At 44.6% G+C, this 19,683-nt stretch overlaps 1 protein-coding gene across 1 annotated transcript in view; it reads right to left on the bottom strand.

Annotated features, from left to right (window-relative positions):
• ADGRV1 (adhesion G protein-coupled receptor V1) overlaps positions 1-19,683 on the bottom strand; it is a 2,003,619-nt gene that overhangs the window by 1,282,645 nt on the left and 701,291 nt on the right. The window contains exons 39-40 of the mRNA XM_069225272.1: positions 14,250-14,343; positions 826-904 (exon numbers count right to left, since the gene is read on the bottom strand). Coding sequence (XP_069081373.1) covers positions 826-904; positions 14,250-14,343 — 173 coding nt within the window. The remainder of the gene's footprint in view (positions 1-825; positions 905-14,249; positions 14,344-19,683) is intronic.

Genomic DNA, 19,683 nt, shown 5'->3' with positions numbered 1-19,683 from the left:
AGTGGGCGAAACAGGAATTTGCAGCTATGTAACACCTCTTGTATGGGGCAATTTTCCAGTGCTACCAAACTGAAAATGACCATGTAGTCACTTTCTTGTGCTCAAAATACTCCAGTTGGGAAATGTTAGAAGGCACGGCAGGATGGGGTTCCACAAAGTTTGATTAAGGGTTTCTACATCCAAACAAGAACTTGAAACTGCTACAAAAGGTTTGATCAGAATGAACTGGGAATCCTGACTGCTAAGACTGCACCATTGTTAGGGTTGTCTTCGCTTTTTGTCCTATTCCTCCTAAAGCCATAGTTCTAAAACACCTATCGGAGGTTCAAATTTAATCTGCATGTGAGCAGGTGGTACACTGCCTGAAGTTGGAACTCCCATCTGGTGGTCCTATTTCTTCTGGTATAGCGAAGTCTAGCTTACTGTGGTGTAACTCCTGCTGATAAGACGTGCGGATAGGAATAAACACCCAAGCTGTGATCGTGGAAACGGAGAAGGCTGCTGGTTTGTGGGGCTCCTTCTCTCACACTGCTCTTAGCCAAATGCACAATAGGTTACTGCAAGCAGTATGCTCCACCCTTTAAAAAATACAACACTACCAACTAAGCTTGTTTTGCACTTGAGCAATTTATTAATGACGTTTCATTTTATTTTAAATATTGTGGCCTGAAAACACTAAACATGCACTGATACACCTTCATCAAAATGATACTTCTAAAAGCAGAGCTTAAAAAAATCATAAAAGGAAATCAAAAGTTAACCGCAGGAATATAATATAATATTTTATAAAACAATAGGTTACTTGAAGGTGTATAAGAGACTCACGTGGTACTTTGCCATTCAATCACTCCCCGGACTCCATCGTTGGCATCGATAATTATCTGAGCCACCAGACCTTCAGCATCTTAAAATGCAACAAATATAAATGGCTCATTCAGGAAAGAAAACCGTAATTCAAAGTCTATGCAATCGGGTGTAATCAGTGGCGTGATCAGTTCAAGCTTAAATGCATATTTGTGAGTTATTAATAAGACAAAGGTGAACTCAGGTCCATTCAGGCTACCTACTACCTTTGTTCGTTGTAATACAATTTTAGAACTTAGCAGTATTCAGTAAATATAATTTCAACTGAGAGGAAATAAAAACGTTCCAAACAACCAACCAGATCTGACTTACCTCCATTTTCCACATTATTTTTTGCCCACGATCAACATGCGTTGTGAAGACTAGGGTACGTAACACAAATGGCTGGAGTAGTTTCCATGAGGGGATGCCTCTCTGGACCACTCTGAGTAACCCGGTGTTTTTGGGCCTGGATACACTGGTCTGCAAATATCGGATCTAGTAATTGTGGGCCTGAAACCACCAGATATGGATGTAGAAATACTGGCATAGCACACATCTGAGGAGCCTGGCACCCGCCCATCCTCCTACAGAATACGGGTAGAGGGGCATACATTGCTCCTCCTGATCCACAGAAACATCCTAGACCCCAGACAGCTCTCACTTCCAGATCCCACCCCACATCATTCCTCCTTGGAATTTACCACCTGCTTTAAGCAGGTAGCGAGTGCAGCATTAAAAGGACTGGACAATGAGACGAGAATCATGAATATCTTTAAAAAAGGACACAATAAAACTGGGTTCACAGATGGTTCCCCATTTCAGGCTTATTATTTCATAACGGCATCATTTTGTTGTGTAGATACGGTGCAGAATCAGAGATTTGGCCTTCCGGTATACTCACACCAAAAAAATTTGCTCGTAAAGGTCCCTAGTAGCAATACAGGACGAACAGCCACCTCTTATAAATTAGAAGTCCTTATGGAAGGTGGACAATACACTGTGGCGGTCATTCTGACCGCGGCGGGCGGCGGTTACCGCCATATGGCCGCTCCGCGGTCAAAAGACTGCGGCGGCCATTCTGGCTTTCCCGCTGGGCCGGCGGGCGACCGCCAAAAGAGCGCCCGCCGGCCCAGCGGGAAAGGCCCTGCAACAAGGAAGCCGGCTCCGAATGGAGCCGGCGGAGTTGCAGGGGTGCGACGGGTGCAGTTGCACCCGTCGCGATTTTCACTGTCTGCAATGCAGACAGTGAAAATCTTCATGGGGCCCTGTTAGGGGGCCCCTGCACTGCCCATGCCAGCGCATGGGCAGTGCAGGGGCCCCCAGGGGCCCCACGACACCCGTTCCCGCCATCCTGTTCCTGGCGGTAAGAACCGCCAGAAACAGGGTGGCGGGAAGGGGGTCGGAATCCCCATGGCGGCGCTGCAAGCAGCGCCGCCATGGAGGATTCCCTGGGCCAGGGGAAAATCGGCGGGAAACAACTGGTTCCCCTTTTCTGACCGCGGCTTTACCTCCGCGGTCAGAATAGCCCTGGAAGCACCGCCAGCCTGTTGGCGGTGCTTCTGTGGTCCCCGGCCCTGGCGGTCATGGACCGCCAGGGTCGGAATGACTCCCTGTATCTTTTTAATGGGCGAACCAGCGAATGATATCACAGCATGTTTCAAAACCCAAGACTTCATCAAACAAAGCAACCTTCTAAAACGCTCACTGTTGGTGACGGTCAGAGGTGGAGGACTGGGCAACGGGAGCTGTTTTTTCTCTACAATTGATGTCGCCTTTAAGACTCCCTGCGGCTTAAATGATATGACTTATCAGTAAGCTGCAGCGAGGAACAAAACATTCTGTAATTAATTTAAATAGGAGAGGACACATACTTAAATTTCAATGCCTTCCATATAGTATTTACTAGGTGACACTTTTGTTCGGTTATCGGGGCAGCCAACTGGCTTGCTGAGATCTGCATCAATGTACTCGGCTGCCTAAAGCACCTAACAGGTGGACAGAGCATAGTCCAGGAAATACATTGCTTCTCACCATTTAATACCAAAAATGGGATAAATAGTTACAGCAGTGATTTTCACGTCAGTACTGGCACCCCCTCGCCTGCACAAGTGCACGGGATGCTCTAATTGTCGATAAGATAGCATGGGTGTGTTAGTAGTAGTCTTCTGAACGTCAGGACTGTAAAAACATAAATCCACTTTGCCTGATTTCAGCATCTGCTGGGGCCGTGTCAGCTATGTGCCCTAATGTGATAGACTATATTCAGTTTGCAAGGGCAGATTGAGTCGGGGGTCCTGACATGCAACTCCCCTAGATAAAGGTATTTATTGAAGATGTCTCGTGCTGATACCAGCTTGCAGGTATGTTATAAAAGGATAATCACAGTGACACTCTAAAGTGAGAGTATGAAGAACTTCAGTAGCTCAGCTACTGACTGCAGTCTGCTTCTGGGGGGTGCCTAGAGCTGTAATGCATTCCCGTGGTTGTCATCACATGGATAGAAGTAATTTGAGACAGCTGTGCATAAAACTGCTGACAGTAGTAGACGAGAAGGCTAAAGTGCTGCTGCTGAAACAACGTAATACTCAGCCATCACCGCCCACTTTACTCTGAATTATTTTAATTTGTCTCTTTCAAGTGGTTGTAGACCGGGATGTAGACCTGGATGACATGACCAGCAAAATGGTCGGAGAGTGTCAGACAGAAACTACTAACTTGAGAACTGGAAGGAGTTAAGGGCAAAAAACTCTGACCTCACTACTAAATTGATAATATTTTCTTTATCTCTCCTCGGTTGCTCTGTCCTCAGCTGCCAGGCCTCTACACATTCATGGATCTGCACTGGAGTGGAATCGTATGTCTGATGCCAGTCCCAAGAGGTGTTTTATTCGACTGATTACTTTACCATGGTAATTCCCTGGACCATTTCAGTAGTATCATTATTATTATTACTACCATTATTATTACTGGGATTTTTATAGCGCAACATCTACTCAAAGAGTATCCAAGTGCTCCACAGTAGCCCAACAAATAAAAGGTAATAAAAAGGCTGAACCAAAGAGCCATGTCTCAGGAAGTTTATTGAAGATCAGACTGTCCTCGTGGCACAAAGCTGTAATGGGGAGCATTCCACTCCGGGCGTAGGAGCTGCCACCATACTTATTTCTTCTGAATTGCAGGATTACCATCAGCAGGGAGTTGGAGGATCGAAATGACTTGGCCAGTTGATACAGGGTATATCAGCTTGACAAGTACTGCTGGCCTTTATGGTAAAAAGATCTACGAGTTAGGACTAAACATTTGAACCTCACACGTATTTAAAAGGCAGCCAGTGCAGGTCTTTTGAAGCTGGCTGCATGTCAGCTTTCCTGAGGAGTTGCAGCGAGAGCCTAGCAGTGGCTTTCTGCACCAGTTGCAGTCTCCTCAGGAGGTAGGCAGGCAAATCCAAGTAAAGTGGATTGGCATACTCCAACCTAGAGGTGATAAACGCCTGGATCACTATTTTTTGCTGCACAAGAAGAAGATGATACAGGAATCGTTTTAGCATTTTTAGCAGATCAAAGAAAGTACCTGCTATGCCCACCACCTAAGGAGCAAAAGAGGCAGTATTATCAAATGCTTTGAGGTGTTGTGATTATGCTTGGTTTTGTATCCCAAGTGACAATCGAGTCCACAGCTGCCTTTGGGAATCACTGTGATCCTTCCTATCACATTTTATTGCTGCAGATATGGAGCCGGGTATATAGGCCCTGTCTTGTCCCCTTCTGTCCCAGCCCCAAAGGAAGATGCAGAGATACCGGTAAGACTGTTAAGGACTTGCTTTATTCTTTGTTGCCGCACCTGTGCAGACAAGGATGTCCTTCCATTCCTCGTGCCCCTAAGTAGTGTGTGTGTGCACACCCCCTTTGCTGACCAAAAGTGGTGTCCGATCCCGTCGTCCCCAGTCGGTGGGCAGAGTGTGTGGTCCTAGTGCCAACTCCTACTTGCGGCCACCGTCTCCCCACTTTGTTAACAAAATACACACATTCCCTACGTTTGATGTTGTTGGTGAGGTCAGGTATGCTCCACATTCCCCATTCAAGTAATAAATATATATATATATATATATATATAAATATATATATATATATATATATCTATCTAGATATAGATATATATATATAGATGTAGAGACAGTGAAATGGAGAAAGAGAGAGAGGCAGAGAGAGAGAGAAGAGAGAGAGAGAGAGAGAGAGAGAGAGAGAGAGATATCATGGAGGACTGTTTGAACAGTTGTTCTTCGAGTCGTCATCATAGTCCTTCAATCAGTCTTTTGTGCTACCTGCTTGCTGTCATCTCGCCTTTTGGTGGCCTTTTTCTTCTCTTCTCCCTGTTAAGCACAGCTGTTTCTGTTTTCCCTCTAGAGTACGCTTGAAGTCTTCTGTCCAGCACTGGGCCTTGTTTCTCCTTCCTCATCATTCGACATTCTGAACTCTCTGAAATAAGAACTGTTTCTGGTGATGAAGTAGGACCCTGCCCCTGCCCCTGCTGTGATCATTGTCCCTTTGATGCTAGTTATCTTCAGGGGCTGGCTAGAGAAGGGGTTGTCTGATTTCCATGCTTGCCATTGGTGACGAGGACAAGGTCTTCAAGTTTTAGTCTAGACACTGTAGCATGACGCCAAGTGTAAGTGTGTTGTTTAATTTTCCTCTTGGCCTCTTTGTCATGTGCAACAACATCACAGTTTTCTGATGGTGCCTTGGTTTCCAGTTGAGGCAGATGGGTCCTGCCTACTCTGCCCAGTACCAGTTCTAATGGGCACCTCCCTGTGGAACGGTGGGGGGTGTTGCAGTAGTCCTGAAGAACTTGGCACAGTGCTTGTCCCACTGAAAATTGTGCCAGCTTTGCTTGTTGGACAGCATTCTTTATGTTACCCATGAACCTTTCCACCATGACATTGGCTTGCGGCCATAGTGGCATTATTTTTCTATGATGTGTGCCCGGATATGACATAAATTTAGTGAAATTCTTCATCTGAAATGGGAGTCCATTGTCTGTCTTTAGTGTTAGAGGACGGCACCAAGCTGCAAGAATGTAAAATAGAATTGGTAAGGTGGCACTTGCTGATGTTGATGACACCTGGTGCACTATGGGGAAGCAAGAGTATTTGTCAACGACGACCAGCAGGTAGTAGCCAGTGTCAAAAGGCCCAAAGAAGTCTGCAGCCAACGAGGTCCATAAAGCTTTAGATAGAACTGACATGCATAGTTGATCTGGCTTTGGTGGTCTTCCTGTTAACTGACAGAGATGGCAGTCAGAATCATGTCCTGTACCAGATGGTCCCGGGAACCATACCTTCTCTCTCATCATTTTTATTGTTGCCATCATGCCTCTTTGACACTGTTGTGCAAGGCTGACTGTCTGCTGTCGAAGTGTCACAGGTATTATTATTCTAGAGCTGTGGAACAATATCCTTTGCTTTGTTTCTGGTAGCTCCTCCTGCACCTGTATGAAATGCCAGTGTTTCCTCTTTCCTGACCCCTTTGCCTACTTGACTATTGTTGGTCACGTTTCCGCCTCTGTTTTTGCATCAGTGTTTTGACTGCTTGTAGCGTGACATCAGTAGTTGTCTCCTGCACCAGTTCTTCCACTGTGATTGGGGCAGGTGTATTCAGCACGAAATTGAGGTGTACCTCAACTATGGATGATTTCTCAGTTGCTCGGGGTAGGGGATGTCGCAACATGTAGTGAGCCAGGTTTCATTCTTTCCCTGGTGTGTCCATTATTTTGAAGTTGTAGTCCATCAGGCATATTCCCCACCTTTCTATGCGCAGTGGAATTTTGGGATGATGATTGCCGTATATCGTGACCAGCGCCTGGTGGTCTGACATGATGGTGAACGATTTCCAGTAAATTAACATGTGGTAATGCTTGCATGCCATTACCACGCTTTCTTTCTCTGGCTGAGAGTATGTCTTTTCTACATCCAACAAACCTCTGTTTGCATAAGCGATGATGTGTCTTGGTGAGTTTCTTTCAGGTTTGTGTTGATTGACAATGGCTCCCAGCCTCACCGGGCGGGCATCGACGGTGAGCTCCGTGCAAAAAGACGTGTCAAAATAGATGAGGTGATCTATGGCTGTGACAGCGCGTCTGATGTTCTTGAATGCCTTGTCGCATTCCACTGTCCGGAGGAATGGCTGTTCTTGTCTGGTCAGTTTGCGAAGTGGGGTGCTCACAGTGGCAAAATCTTTGATGTATTGAGCGCAGTAACTCACCAGGCCTAGAATCTACCTCACTTCTGCTACGTCCACTAAATGTCTTATTTTGCTGAGTGCTTCTACCTTAATGGGGTCTGGCAACATACCTTTCCGAGAGAAGATGTGTCTGAAGAAAATTAGTTCCCTTTTTTCCAGCTCTAATTTGTCCTCATTCAGCATCAGGCCAGTTTTTTCTAACTGCTTTCATACTTCCCGCAGTGCTGAGTTGTGGTCTCATTTCTGCGACCAAACACAAGGATGTCATAGCTTTAGTTTAGACAGTTTTTTACAGGCCTGATCACTCATCTCACCATCTTCTGAAATATTTCTGCTGCTGATGACACCCCAAAGCTTAATCGCTTGTATCAAAATGGCCCTAGGTGGGTGGAGAATGTTGTGATGTAGCCGGACTCTCAGTCTAATTCCAGTTCATAGTAGCCCTTGAAAAAATCTAACCTGGAGAATACACAGGCCTCAGTGAGGCAGCTGATCATATCATTCAAATGAGAGCCTTGATGCCGTTCTCTTTTGATGGCTGTGTTCAGTAAGCGCATGTCAATACAGATTTGGATTTTCTGCATGTTCTTCTTCAGTACAGCCACGATGGGGGACACCCGCGGAGTAGGCCCCTCTGCTGGCTCGAAGATATCCTGTGCTAGCAAGCTCTTCAATTTTTCTTCTACCTGCGGTTGGAGGTGTACGAGAACTCTGTGGTGATTTTGAGCCACAAGTTTGACTGCTTCGTTAATGTACAGGGTGACTTGCATGTCTTTCAACTTTCCATGCCCTTTGAAGAGCTCGGGGTGTTCTCTCAAAATGTTGGGACGCTCAGCAGTGTGGTATTTCATGGCCAGGAGGCCCATCACTTGTGCTGTGATGTTGCTGAGCAAACAAGGGGCTGGAATGTCTCCTCACAAGACGTGCACCTCTTCTTGCACAGACATTCGTTGTACGTTAGTATCTCTATGAATTTCCCATTGTTTACTACAAGTTGTTTTGCACCCCAAGTAAACACGTCAACAGTGATGGGAGACAGTGGTGGCTTGCACTTCATTTTCTCATACTTCAACAAGCAAATGATGTTGCATGTGTCTCCACTGTCGAGTTGTGAGGTTTCTGACTTGAAGTTCCACATTCTTCTTTATTTGTTGTTTGTTGACTAGTTGGATGTGTTTGGGCGTGTGGTTTTGTGCTGGGACATTGGACATGAGGTAGAGATGTCCGTTGACATTACGTGCGCTAGCTGTGTCTGAGTCAATGAAAGAATTACGATTGCGTGCTGCCATGTGTGATGCGTGGCGACTCGAGGTTACTCATGGTCGGGCAGGTCGTCCTCTCTCTGCCTTGATGTGTCCACCTATGCAGATGCTTGCAAAGGGATTGTCACAGTTGCATTTGACATTTGTGTCCCATGGCTGGACTGGCAGAGATGTGTGTGCATTCCAGGCTGCAGCAATAGCATGTCATTTCGTTTTTTCTCCTTCAATGGCAGCAATGGCTTGTCATGTCTGCTGCCACTCCCAGCCATTTGATGAGCCTGTTCTATAATCCACACTCTCCAAGTTTCCATTTGAATGGCATGCGATGTGGACCTGGCTTCTGACCGCCATGGTCAGTATTTTGTCTAGCGTGTATGTTTCCTTCAGTATTTTCGTAGCGAACCCAGTTAAGTGACATCCTTTGATGATGCACAGCCTTATTGCTGCTTCATTGTCTTATTTGTTGAATTCACAGTAGGTGGCTAGTTTTCGTAGCCGGGTCACAAAGTTGTCAAGGGATTTGTCTGCTCATTGGTATGCCATGGTGAACAAGTCAATGTTTCGTTGAAGGTCGAAACTGTATGTGAGGCACTTTATTAGGCCTTTGTAAGTGGTGATTGACTCAGGTGGGAATATTACGAGCAGGTCTTCAACATCATCCCCAACTGTGTTTAGGAATAGGTCCCTTGCGTGTTCATCTGTTTGATTTTTGCAAGTAGCACACAAGTAGCAGCAAAAACATCTGATCCTTTTTTCCTAGCAAGCACTTTTTGTATGGGAGTTAAAAAAAGAGAGCAAATGGCAGAGGAACCTGAAGATCGAGCTTGGGATGGCACCCTCGTTACTCTCCTCCATCATGGGTATAAGAGCTGGTCGCAGGCACGGTGTGTGACATTGCAGTTGTAATTGTAATTATGGAGATGTCAGTTTACTGTCATGGTTGTGCATTAACTCAGGCCTTAACACAAGCAGATTGCCTTTTTGTTTATTCATATATGTATATATATTTGTTTTTTTTCTTCTCTTTGTTAAGGCTCCACAGTTAGCAGCAGTCATGTTTATTGGGGGTGCCTAACCTCAAAATGGGCATCGGAGCTTTCCTGCAGCCCATTGGCTTCCAGCGGCTGACTTCAAAATGGCCACTGATGATGTCACACTCTTGCGAGATCTCTCGTGAGATGGAAAGCAGCACAGGAGGTTTTATTTGTACTGGAGTAACCAGGGCTGCAGGGCTCGGCGGTGTTTACAGCTTGCTCACACTTCTCCTTAGCGGGCAGATGCACAATCAGGGGCAACGGTGTGGCAGATCAGCATCGGTGCCGAGCCAGATGTGGCTTCACGTCGGGGTTGGGCAGGGTGCGCCTTGGTCTAAATTTCCCAACTTTGTCACCAGTTGTCCTGTCCCTTTTATCTCAGCCCAAAGGAAGATGCAGAGAGACCGGTAAGGCTCTTAGGGACTTGCTTTATTCTTTGTTGTCGCACCTGTGCAGTCAGGGACATCCTCCATTCCTTGGGCCCCGAAGTAGTGTGTGTGTGCATCCCCTTTGCTGACCGGAAGCTGTGTCCAATCCCCTCCACCCCAGTCGGTGGGCAGAGTGTGTGGTCCTAGAATCCAGTCCTACTTGCGCCTGTCGTTCCAAAAGGCCCTGCCACTGGCATCTCTTCAGGGGGATCAGATGGAGCCCATGGCCCCAGCTCTATCTTCCCTGGCCCCCTCTTAGGCCCTACCACTATAGCTGGTGAATATGCCTGGAGGCGATAAATAAAAAAGACACCGTACCTTGCCACACACACAACTTGCAACATACAATTTGCCACTCACACATTCAGTTGTTAAACTACCTTTCATTGCAATGCAGTGTTGTTTGCTTCAAATGTTTTAATCTGACTTTGTAAGTATGTGTATAAATCTAAATATACTTATATAGTTATACATACATATAAAATCCGTTAAGTATAGAGTTAATATCTTTTATGTAGTCAATAGTTATCCAAAATAACTGACATGATTCGGTCTTCTTAAACATACCTTGGACACCCAATCTATAAATGGAACTGACATTTTCTTTACATTTAACTGATTGGGCTGTTTTATACATGATTGCTACATGCTACGGAATAAAGAATCAAATGGCATTTCTTGCAATAATTTGTACAATTGTTGTATTATATAACCTTATTCAAATAAGAACACAAAAAGTACGTAGAGTTTTCTTTAAAGCTGTTTTAAATCAAAATTCTAAATCTGTATAACAGATATCTGTGTTTTACCTTTTAATCTGTAATGAATTAAGGCTTCATTTTCTACAGGCATGCATGAAGAAAGAAGAGATTTATGAAAAGAAACTATGAAAAGAGAAGTCAGTTAAAGATTTGACACGTGAGGACATCAGTAAGCTTTCATTGACCTTTTTGAAGGCACCCAAAAGGCTCTTTAAACCGATTAAAACTAAAGTCTTGGTAGACCCGTCCTTCAAAAAAGTGAGAATGAAAAATATTAGACACACAGAAAAGCACACATCACATTAAGGGTTCTTAAGAAGATACATTGAAGGTTGTCATCTGCAATACAATAGTATTTATTTTACCGTGCACATATTAGTTTTAAATCATGCAGTTGCACATATTTTTTAAAGGGTGTAAATGTCTACTCCTTCCAGAATGGTGCAGATGAAAGTATTGGATTTTGTGTTCTGCATGGTTTCCCCTCATATGCACATATAGATATAAGCATTCAGTGCTCTGAGGTGTCTTCTAGGTGGCACGTTCGTCACCCAAAAACACACCATAGTAAAATAAATAAGATATCCCAAGGGCAAGTACTGCAGGATCAGTAGCAGATCAGCCACTCCACACCTCCAGCTGCTGTGTACATGTACCATAACTCGATAAATCTGTTGGCAATATAGAAGAGGGGGATAGAGGCAGACGCCATACTCAGGTACTTTGAACACATTGCCAATGAAAGCTTATTAATTAGAGCTGTGTGATGGTGATATATGCACATATGTGTGCAAGTCTGATTGTGTGACAATGCACAAGTGTGTATATGTGTATTAGCAGAGGTGCTGGGTATCTTATTTATGATAGTCTATTTGAGGCTCATCAGATTGTAAGGAGTCTTAGGGCCATATGTACTAAATTATTTATCCATAGACATAGCCTGAGTAAAACCCTTTAATACATCTGGCCCTCAGTCATGAGTAAATTTGGCTAGTGTTGACCTGATATTTGTTGTGACAAAAAATAACAACCTACTATTCTCTGGTTCAACCAGCTCCAAAGATGCACTCTCCTCGTTCCTATCAAATGTAAATTTAAACAGATTCATCATGGAAATTACTAAAACAAACTGTAAATCTAATATCGGTGAAACAGTGCAAACGTCCTCACCAAGAGCCAGATTTACTTTTCTATCACACAACACAGTGTTGCAAGGCAACTTTCTGCACTGCCTTGCATGAAAGGGAGAGAAGAGAAATGCTTCATATCTGCTAAGACATGACTTACTTCTGCATTCTCTTTCTCAGTGCTGGCTCACTATGTGCTGCTACGCCAAAACAGATTCCCACTGCACCATGTTGCAAGGGTGCCTGCATTACGGGTATGATTGTTTTTACAGAAAGGCATCCCTTCTTGAACGCAAACAATCTTTAGAGGTATGGTCCTCTTTCCATTTGTGCTGCAGAATGTGGCACAAATGAAAAAAGGAGGTAGCAAGGAGAAAATAGGATAGTCTCCTCATTATGCTTCTTTGTGGCAAGCACATCATTTTGGGGCACACCAAGGTTTAAAAGTCTTTGTAAATCTGGTTTGTGTCAAAATACATAGGTGAATGCACATGCAGGCTCATTATCCACCCATGCAATGGCTACCAGACACAAAGTACCACAAGGCAAAGCTTTGCTCTGAGTTGCATTACTTTGTATTTCCTAAACCACACGAATTAACTTTGAGTGACATAGAAAACGCCCAAAAAGATTTTGTGTCAGGGCTGTGCCACAAAAGTGATGCAAAATATTAGTACAAGATTTTCATGTGCTGGCGCACTGAAGATAGCTAATGAAGCACAATTCAGACACTGTTCAACCTTTGCTGCACATTGCGCTTGCCAGGTACTCAACTCTTTCTGTAATTACATAATTCACTGTGTGAATAACACAGTGAAGGGGAATACAATTCTAGATGGATTGGGCAAATACAGAGAACACTATCACTCACAATAGACACTTAGAATTACCCTGGATATCCTTTTGGGATGTCAGGGCTCTCACCTGTGAACCCTGGCTCGCTCATGCAACCCCTTGCACTGCCTTTGCAACCCCTGGCCTCAAAGGTAGCAAAGGAGGTGTAAGGAAAAACATAAACAGGGCTCTCTGAGCTTTGTTTACTTTCTGTAGCATAGAATAATGTAACAATGGCCATTGCAAGCCATTTGTGACCCTGTGGTTCTCTTCTGAGGTGCCCTTCAGATTACTTTGCATCCCAAGTGTGAAGACACCCAAAAAAGTGAAAAGGTAGGACACCTAAAAACTAATTAAATTATTAATGCTGGTGAGGAGGGGCTGGAAAAATGGTGGCTCCATATCTCTGATTGTGACTGGTTACTTGGATGGAAAGAAAAATACAGCAAATGCCAAAGAGAGAGGATCAGGAGAAGCAGAAATAACGGAAGAGAAGAGGACACTGCTGGAGGACATGTGAGAGACAGGGACAAAGACAGTGTGTTTGTGTGTGTGTGTGTGTGCGCACGTGTGTGTGTGTGTAAGTGTGTTCAAGAGAAATGGGTAATGCAGAGCTGAGAGAGACAAAAGACAAGTTTGAGAAATATGTATGACAGAGGAGAGACACACAGACATGGGAGAAAGAGACAGGAGTAAACGAGAAAGGGGAATTAAGGTGGCAGGGGGAGACAGGTGACAGGTGATGGAGCCAGACAGAGGACAGACTGGTAAGGGAGTGAGTGAGAGGTGTAAAAGAAGCAAGCTGGTAGACGACAGCCCATAGTGAGAGGAAAGACACGAGAGAGGGGGATATCAACAGGCTATAGAGATGCAATTGAGAGAGTTGGGAAGTATGGACAGGAGGGATATGGAGACTGACAGATTATAAAAATAATGCCGATATAAAGAGATAGAGTAGAAAGACACAGCTGGTAGAGAGCCAGAGAGAAGTAGATAGCTGAGAGACAGAGCAGGATAAAGAGAAGCCGATGAGTTATAAAGAGAATGCTGAGAAAGGGAGGTGGAGAGGAAGGACAGGTGAGAGTTGAAGAAGCGATTCAGAGAGAACTAAGAAAGCGACAGGTGAGGTATTCAGAGAGATGGGAGACAGGTGAACAATTTTCTACAATTTCATTTGAGATGCTTGACTTCTTTGGATCGAGTAGTCATTTTGGAAACAGTTACCCGTGAGGCATATCTTTTTAGCAACTGATGGCAATGATAAATTGTGGAATAGAAAGATAAATACACTGTGGAGGGGAATTGAGGTGTTTGCAAAATATGGTAAAAATATTGAGATCAGTAATCGCTTAATGTTAATACTAATGTTGGGATGTTAAATGTTGATTGTGCTGTAAATTTCTGTTGTGGGGAGTGAAACTCTCAATCACCACTTGACTAAGCAGTAAGCAAGTCACAATGTTCATGTTACAGATTGTTCAAAGGCAATTTCAGAGCATTCCGACTCTTCATATTAGTAATAATCCCATTCTGCATCCTAGTTTCACAATGTTGCATTATATTCAAAAGGAAAACTAAACGCATGTTTCATACTGATTCAGCTGCTATCTAACCAAACTGGGAATAGCCAGTTATTTACAATGGCGTGCACACTACCTTTAAAGGAAAGGTTTCCTAAATTTGTTCTAATCTGCTGATACATAAAAGCAAAACTACTGTACCTAGTCTGGGTGGGGATGATGTCACAGGATTCAAGAGGAGTACCACAGAGGTCAAGTTAACAAGGAAGAACTCTTGCAACTCTGGAATGTCATCCTGCCAAATATAAATAAAACATTATTTACTTTACTATATCACCGGGCCTATAACAAAAAGTCTATTGCATGTGTCATACACAATTCAATCGCCTAGAGACGCTGTACCTGAGCTCATCTATTGTTTGGCACACACACTTATACCACTAGTTCAACCGTGCAAACGAATTATTTTATATTTTGGACTGCACATTTCCGATTGTAATCTTTTTGCCTCACACTCAGCTCGAGGAAGCCCAAAAATGACAAACATTCCACAATTAATTTTCTCCTAACAGTTCAAATAACAGTCACCTGTCTAACAAACTTGCAAAATGTACTGCAGTTGGTTTGCTATTGTCATATTGAATCAAACACCTTCACACAACAAGGCTACTCATGTAAAAGTGTCTGTCCAATTAGAGAATGGTTAAACTTTATAGATTCGTAGACCACAAAATGTCTGCACTAACACAGACTGCAGCTTTTTTGGAAGCACAGGCCAATGCCACCACAAATGAACACAAGAGAATGTCAGATTTCATCAAACGACCTTAAAGCTGGGCTTCTTATGAGAAAGGGAGAATCCTAATGGTAAAATATGTTTACCTGGGGTTCCAATAATCCCTACATTGTATCTACTGCGAAATAAGGTTCAACTGCAAAGGATGGCAGATCTTCATGGCAACTGCTGTTGCTTGGTTGGCAGTATTTTGAGGCAGATAATGGGAAATGTCAGCATTAAAATAACAAGTTTCACCCCACCTTTGTTTCCACTCGATTCTAAACATGCTGAGCTTAGCCACCATATGTTTTCTAAATGATGTAAGTTGCACATGTGAGATACATCATAGCTGTCGATAGCATATATTTGGAGCATTTCTGTGCTTACATCAAATTGTCCTTCCTCTTCACGTTAGAACTGGTAGCTTTTCAACCCACAAAAGCCTACAAAAAAACACAGCTACTTCATGTCATCAGAGTGGACATGAGCAGCTGCCCCAGTGGAAGCGCAACAAAAGGTGCCCATAAGGTAAGCCCAGCCGTGCCCGTCCACACACAAATACGTCCATCAGTGCTGTTCACTCCATCACAGCATCACCTCAGGAAAGTGGATCCTTACCTAAAACCTACTTGCCTAAATTCTTGCTATCATTATTTCCAAGACAATAATTCACCCTGAAACAATTGACCTCAGCGTAAAACAAAAACACGATTCCGTCCCTTTCTGCGGAGTCTCAGAAACACATGTGGTGAGTGCCATCCAATGCAATGTACAGTCAGCTATTAAACGTCGTTTTGACATTGCAAAACTATGTTCCCCTTATCGGATCACAAATAATGTTCCTAAAGGAAACATGATTATCAGAGGACAGTTCCCCACTTATTGATGGTTTCCGGACAGCAAAATTTTATAATGTATAAACAAGACATAATGGACAGGAAAGGGAGGGCCAGAAGTTATGGCCCATTACTCTCTGTCTATCCAAACACTCCCTATACACCTTGGCCTTGACTATCGATAGGTCTTATGACAGGATCGATGCAGCTATATTGTATTCTGGCCCATTGGCCATCTGATTCTCCACTAGAACATCATCACTCATTTGTAGAAGAAATTGCGTTGTTTGCTCTTCAGAAGGGACATTTTGTACTCCTTGTGATCTCAGTCTGTGGTTAGAAGCTCCTGCTGGCCTGACTTTGACCTTGTTAAATGACCTTTCTGCCATAAACACAGAACATCAGAACTCGGACCCTATTCAACTACAAAGCTATCTTTTGGACCCTATCTTTCCAGCGCCTGGTTTAATTAAGCTCCAAGTATTAATTTGCAATCCCGTTCAGTACTGGCATTCTTAGCAGGTTAAAGACTAAATACATCCCTTCACCCCCCTTAAATCCCAGCTTGGAGGCCTATAATCGAGAAGCACTAGCTTCAGCCTTCACTGCCCTAATACACAATTCCCCAACAAATAGGAGCAAGGCCAATTTCAATCCCAATAAGATAACCGAAGCTTCAATACTGCCATTACCAGAGTATTACACAACTCCCTTCCATTGCTGAAAAAGAAACCGCCACGGTCAGAAAGAAGAAATAACCAACGGTTCTTCTCTGAATGTAAAACTCTTAAATTTGGAATACACAATGTATAAATGCTGTGACAAAGGGACTACGATCCAAAACAAAAAGTAGACTTTGCGGAGCTGACACAAAGTACAAGAATAACAGAAAAGAGGCGAAACAAGCCCCTTTTTTGGATCATGCTAAATAGGTCCCTAATTTAGCCAAACAACTTGTACATATCGTCTCAAAATTACAGGAACCAAGGGCCAGATGTATCAAAATACAATTTTGCATTTCTTAAATAGCAACTGCGTAGAAATCGCTATTTAGGAAATACAAAATATGTATGAAATTACCAATTTCTTAATAGCAATTCCTATTAGAAAATCACAATTAGGAAATCCCATGGCATTTGTTGCAATGGACCGGTTTTGCATTCACAAAACAGCAATTTCCTATTAGGAAATTGCTATTTTGGAAAAAGAAAACCAAGGATGGCTATGGGCAATAGGCCCCCCATGATGCACCCGAAAAATAGTGGTGCACATGTACAGCACACGTATGCCCCGAGGGACATGTGAGTGTTCTAGTGCACTGAAAAAAAAATATATATATATATATCTTTGGGTGCTTTTTTTAAATTGCACATGGTTACCATCGACTAGGAGTCAATGGTAATTGCATTTCCCAAATACCTAATTTGCAGTTAGAAAATGCTCTGTACATGTGCATTTCAAATCACAAATACAAAATCCCTATTTGCGATTTGAATCGCAAGATGCGATTTCTACTGAAGGGATTGCATTTTGCGCTTCCCAAAATGCCTTTGTACACCTCAAAAGCCCATTTAGCATTTCTTAATGGCCCAAAATAGTTATCCAGACTGTTAAGAAATAGTAACTAGCTTTGTACATCTGGCCCCTAGAGGTCAGAAGTGCAGACTTATTTCATCCTGTCAAATTTGTAAAGACATTGCCTGTTTCTTCAGAAAAAAGATCCTATTTGGGATTTCCTCATCATTGAGAACATCACCAAACCGAAATTGATGCTGAGTTTTCCCAGGCCACAGCTGAGAATTTCAGCATGCCTTCCTTCACCTTCACTATAAAATAAGTCAGAAGTGATTAAAAACAGTCCGCCTTCAGGATGCCTCAATGATATAATTCTGGCAAGAATAACAAAGCATCTGCTTCTGAATGTTGTGCGTTTTCTCCTAAACCTATTCCACAGCTCACTCTCTCAAGGCATCTTTCCCACCTCTGGGAAACACTAAGGCCCTCATTACGACATGGGTGGTAAACCCCACTTATCGCCATGCTGACTGCCACCAACAAACTGCTGCCGCAGCGGATTACCGCCACCCATATTATGACCCACACATAGCAATCCGTCACTAGACAGCCACACACACAAGTCCGCCAGACCAAAGGTCAGTGATAAACTTGCGGTAGCAAAACCCACACCGTTACATCAACAGAACTACACCCACAGCATTATGACCCACGAATCACCACAGCGGACATTCAGTGGCGCTAAACCATTGGCGGTACATACCGCAGTGCTCAAAATAGACACCCACAGACAAAACAACACCACATTGGACTATTCAAACTACACACCCCTGACACACATACACACACCACACCCACACCACTATAAAACACACACCCACGTTACCCACAACCATTCACCATTACAAATAAGTTCCACAAGAGAGATAGCAAGACCAGAGACAAGACCACAAACACACACCACCATCACCTATACACCATCCACGCACCCTACATCACACAGCCCAACACAGCACCCCACAAACCCTCACCCACACTACTCACAATACACCCATGGCACCGCAAAAACACCCCACGTTCTCTGAGGAGGAGCTAAGGGTCATGGTGGAGGAAATCATCCTGGTAGAGCCACAGCTATTCGGATCACAGGAGCAGCAGACGTCCATTGCTAGGAAGATAGAGCTATGGTGGAGAATCGTGGACAGGGTCAATGCCGTGGGACAGCACCCCAGAACAAGGGATGACATCAGGAAGAGGTGGAACGACCCACAGGGGAAGGTATGTTCCACAGCCGCAAGACATCAAATAGCTGTACAGAGGACTGGTGGTGGAACACCACCTCCTCCCCAACAACTAACAACATGGGAGGAGCAAGCATTGGCAATCATGCATCCTGAGGGCCTGGCAGGAGTAGGAGGAGGACTGGACTCTAGTAAGTCAAATCCCTATTACTCTCACCCTCCCTACCTGCATGTCATCACAAACCCCCACCCTTACCCTCACTCCCATCACTTCACCACCTCTCACATATCCGACCATCACAACCCACTCATCCCAATACCAAGCCCTGCATGCAACACCAATGCATAGACACCCCTCACAGACATGCAGAATCCACCGACGGTGAGGGCACCAGTGGGACAGAGGGAGAGGTGAGCACCACTGCAGGGACTGGAGGGGACAGTTCTGACAGTGATACCTCCTCCGGTGGAAGCTCCCTGGTGGTGGCAGACACCTCTGTGCCGACCCCAACTACAGGTACAGCCACCAACCCCGTACTAACACCGCCCTCCCAGCAGCCCCTCAGCGTGTTTCCCGTGCCTGCTCACTCGGGAGGGTGGGCATCTTCTTTCCCCCAGGCCCCTCAGGCCCTGCCCCAGTTAGCCCTGCTGCCCTGAGTGAGGAGGCTTTTGCCCTCCTGCGATCCATCTCTGTTGGGCAGTCAACCATTTTGACTGCCATCCAGGGGCTGGCAGCCCATTTGCAACAAACAAATGCATTCCTGGAGGGCATTCACTCTGGCATGGTGGCCCAACAGAGATCAATCCAGGCTCTGCCCTCCTTCCTGATGGAAACCATTGTCCCTGTTTCTAGCCTCCCCCCTCCAACCTCCTCTGCCCAATCCCATTCCCCTCAACCCCAACCTATCCCAAGCACACAGGCAGACCAGCATGCACCCAGGGCAACACACAGGAGTGGTTCAGCCAAACACAAGCACCACACATCATCCCACAGGCACTCATACAAACACCATCCAGATGCAGACATACCAACATCCACTGCCTCCACTGTGTCCCCCTCCTCCTCCTCATCCACCTCCCTCCCAGTAGCGTCTACACTCACAACTGCATGCACTACATCCTCATTCACTACCACCATCACGCCCCTCACTGGCAGTCACCACCCCCACTTCCATTTACACGTCCCCTGTGTCCTCTCCCACTGTGTCTGTGTCCTCTCCTCCCAAGGTACACAAACGCAAGCACTCAGACACCCAACAGTCATC

This window comes from Pleurodeles waltl, chromosome 1_1, assembly GCF_031143425.1.
Source record: "Pleurodeles waltl isolate 20211129_DDA chromosome 1_1, aPleWal1.hap1.20221129, whole genome shotgun sequence".
Lineage (NCBI taxonomy): Eukaryota > Metazoa > Chordata > Amphibia > Caudata > Salamandridae > Pleurodeles > Pleurodeles waltl.
Note: the sequence above shows the minus strand (reverse complement) of the source record. Positions and strands in the feature narration are given on the sequence as shown.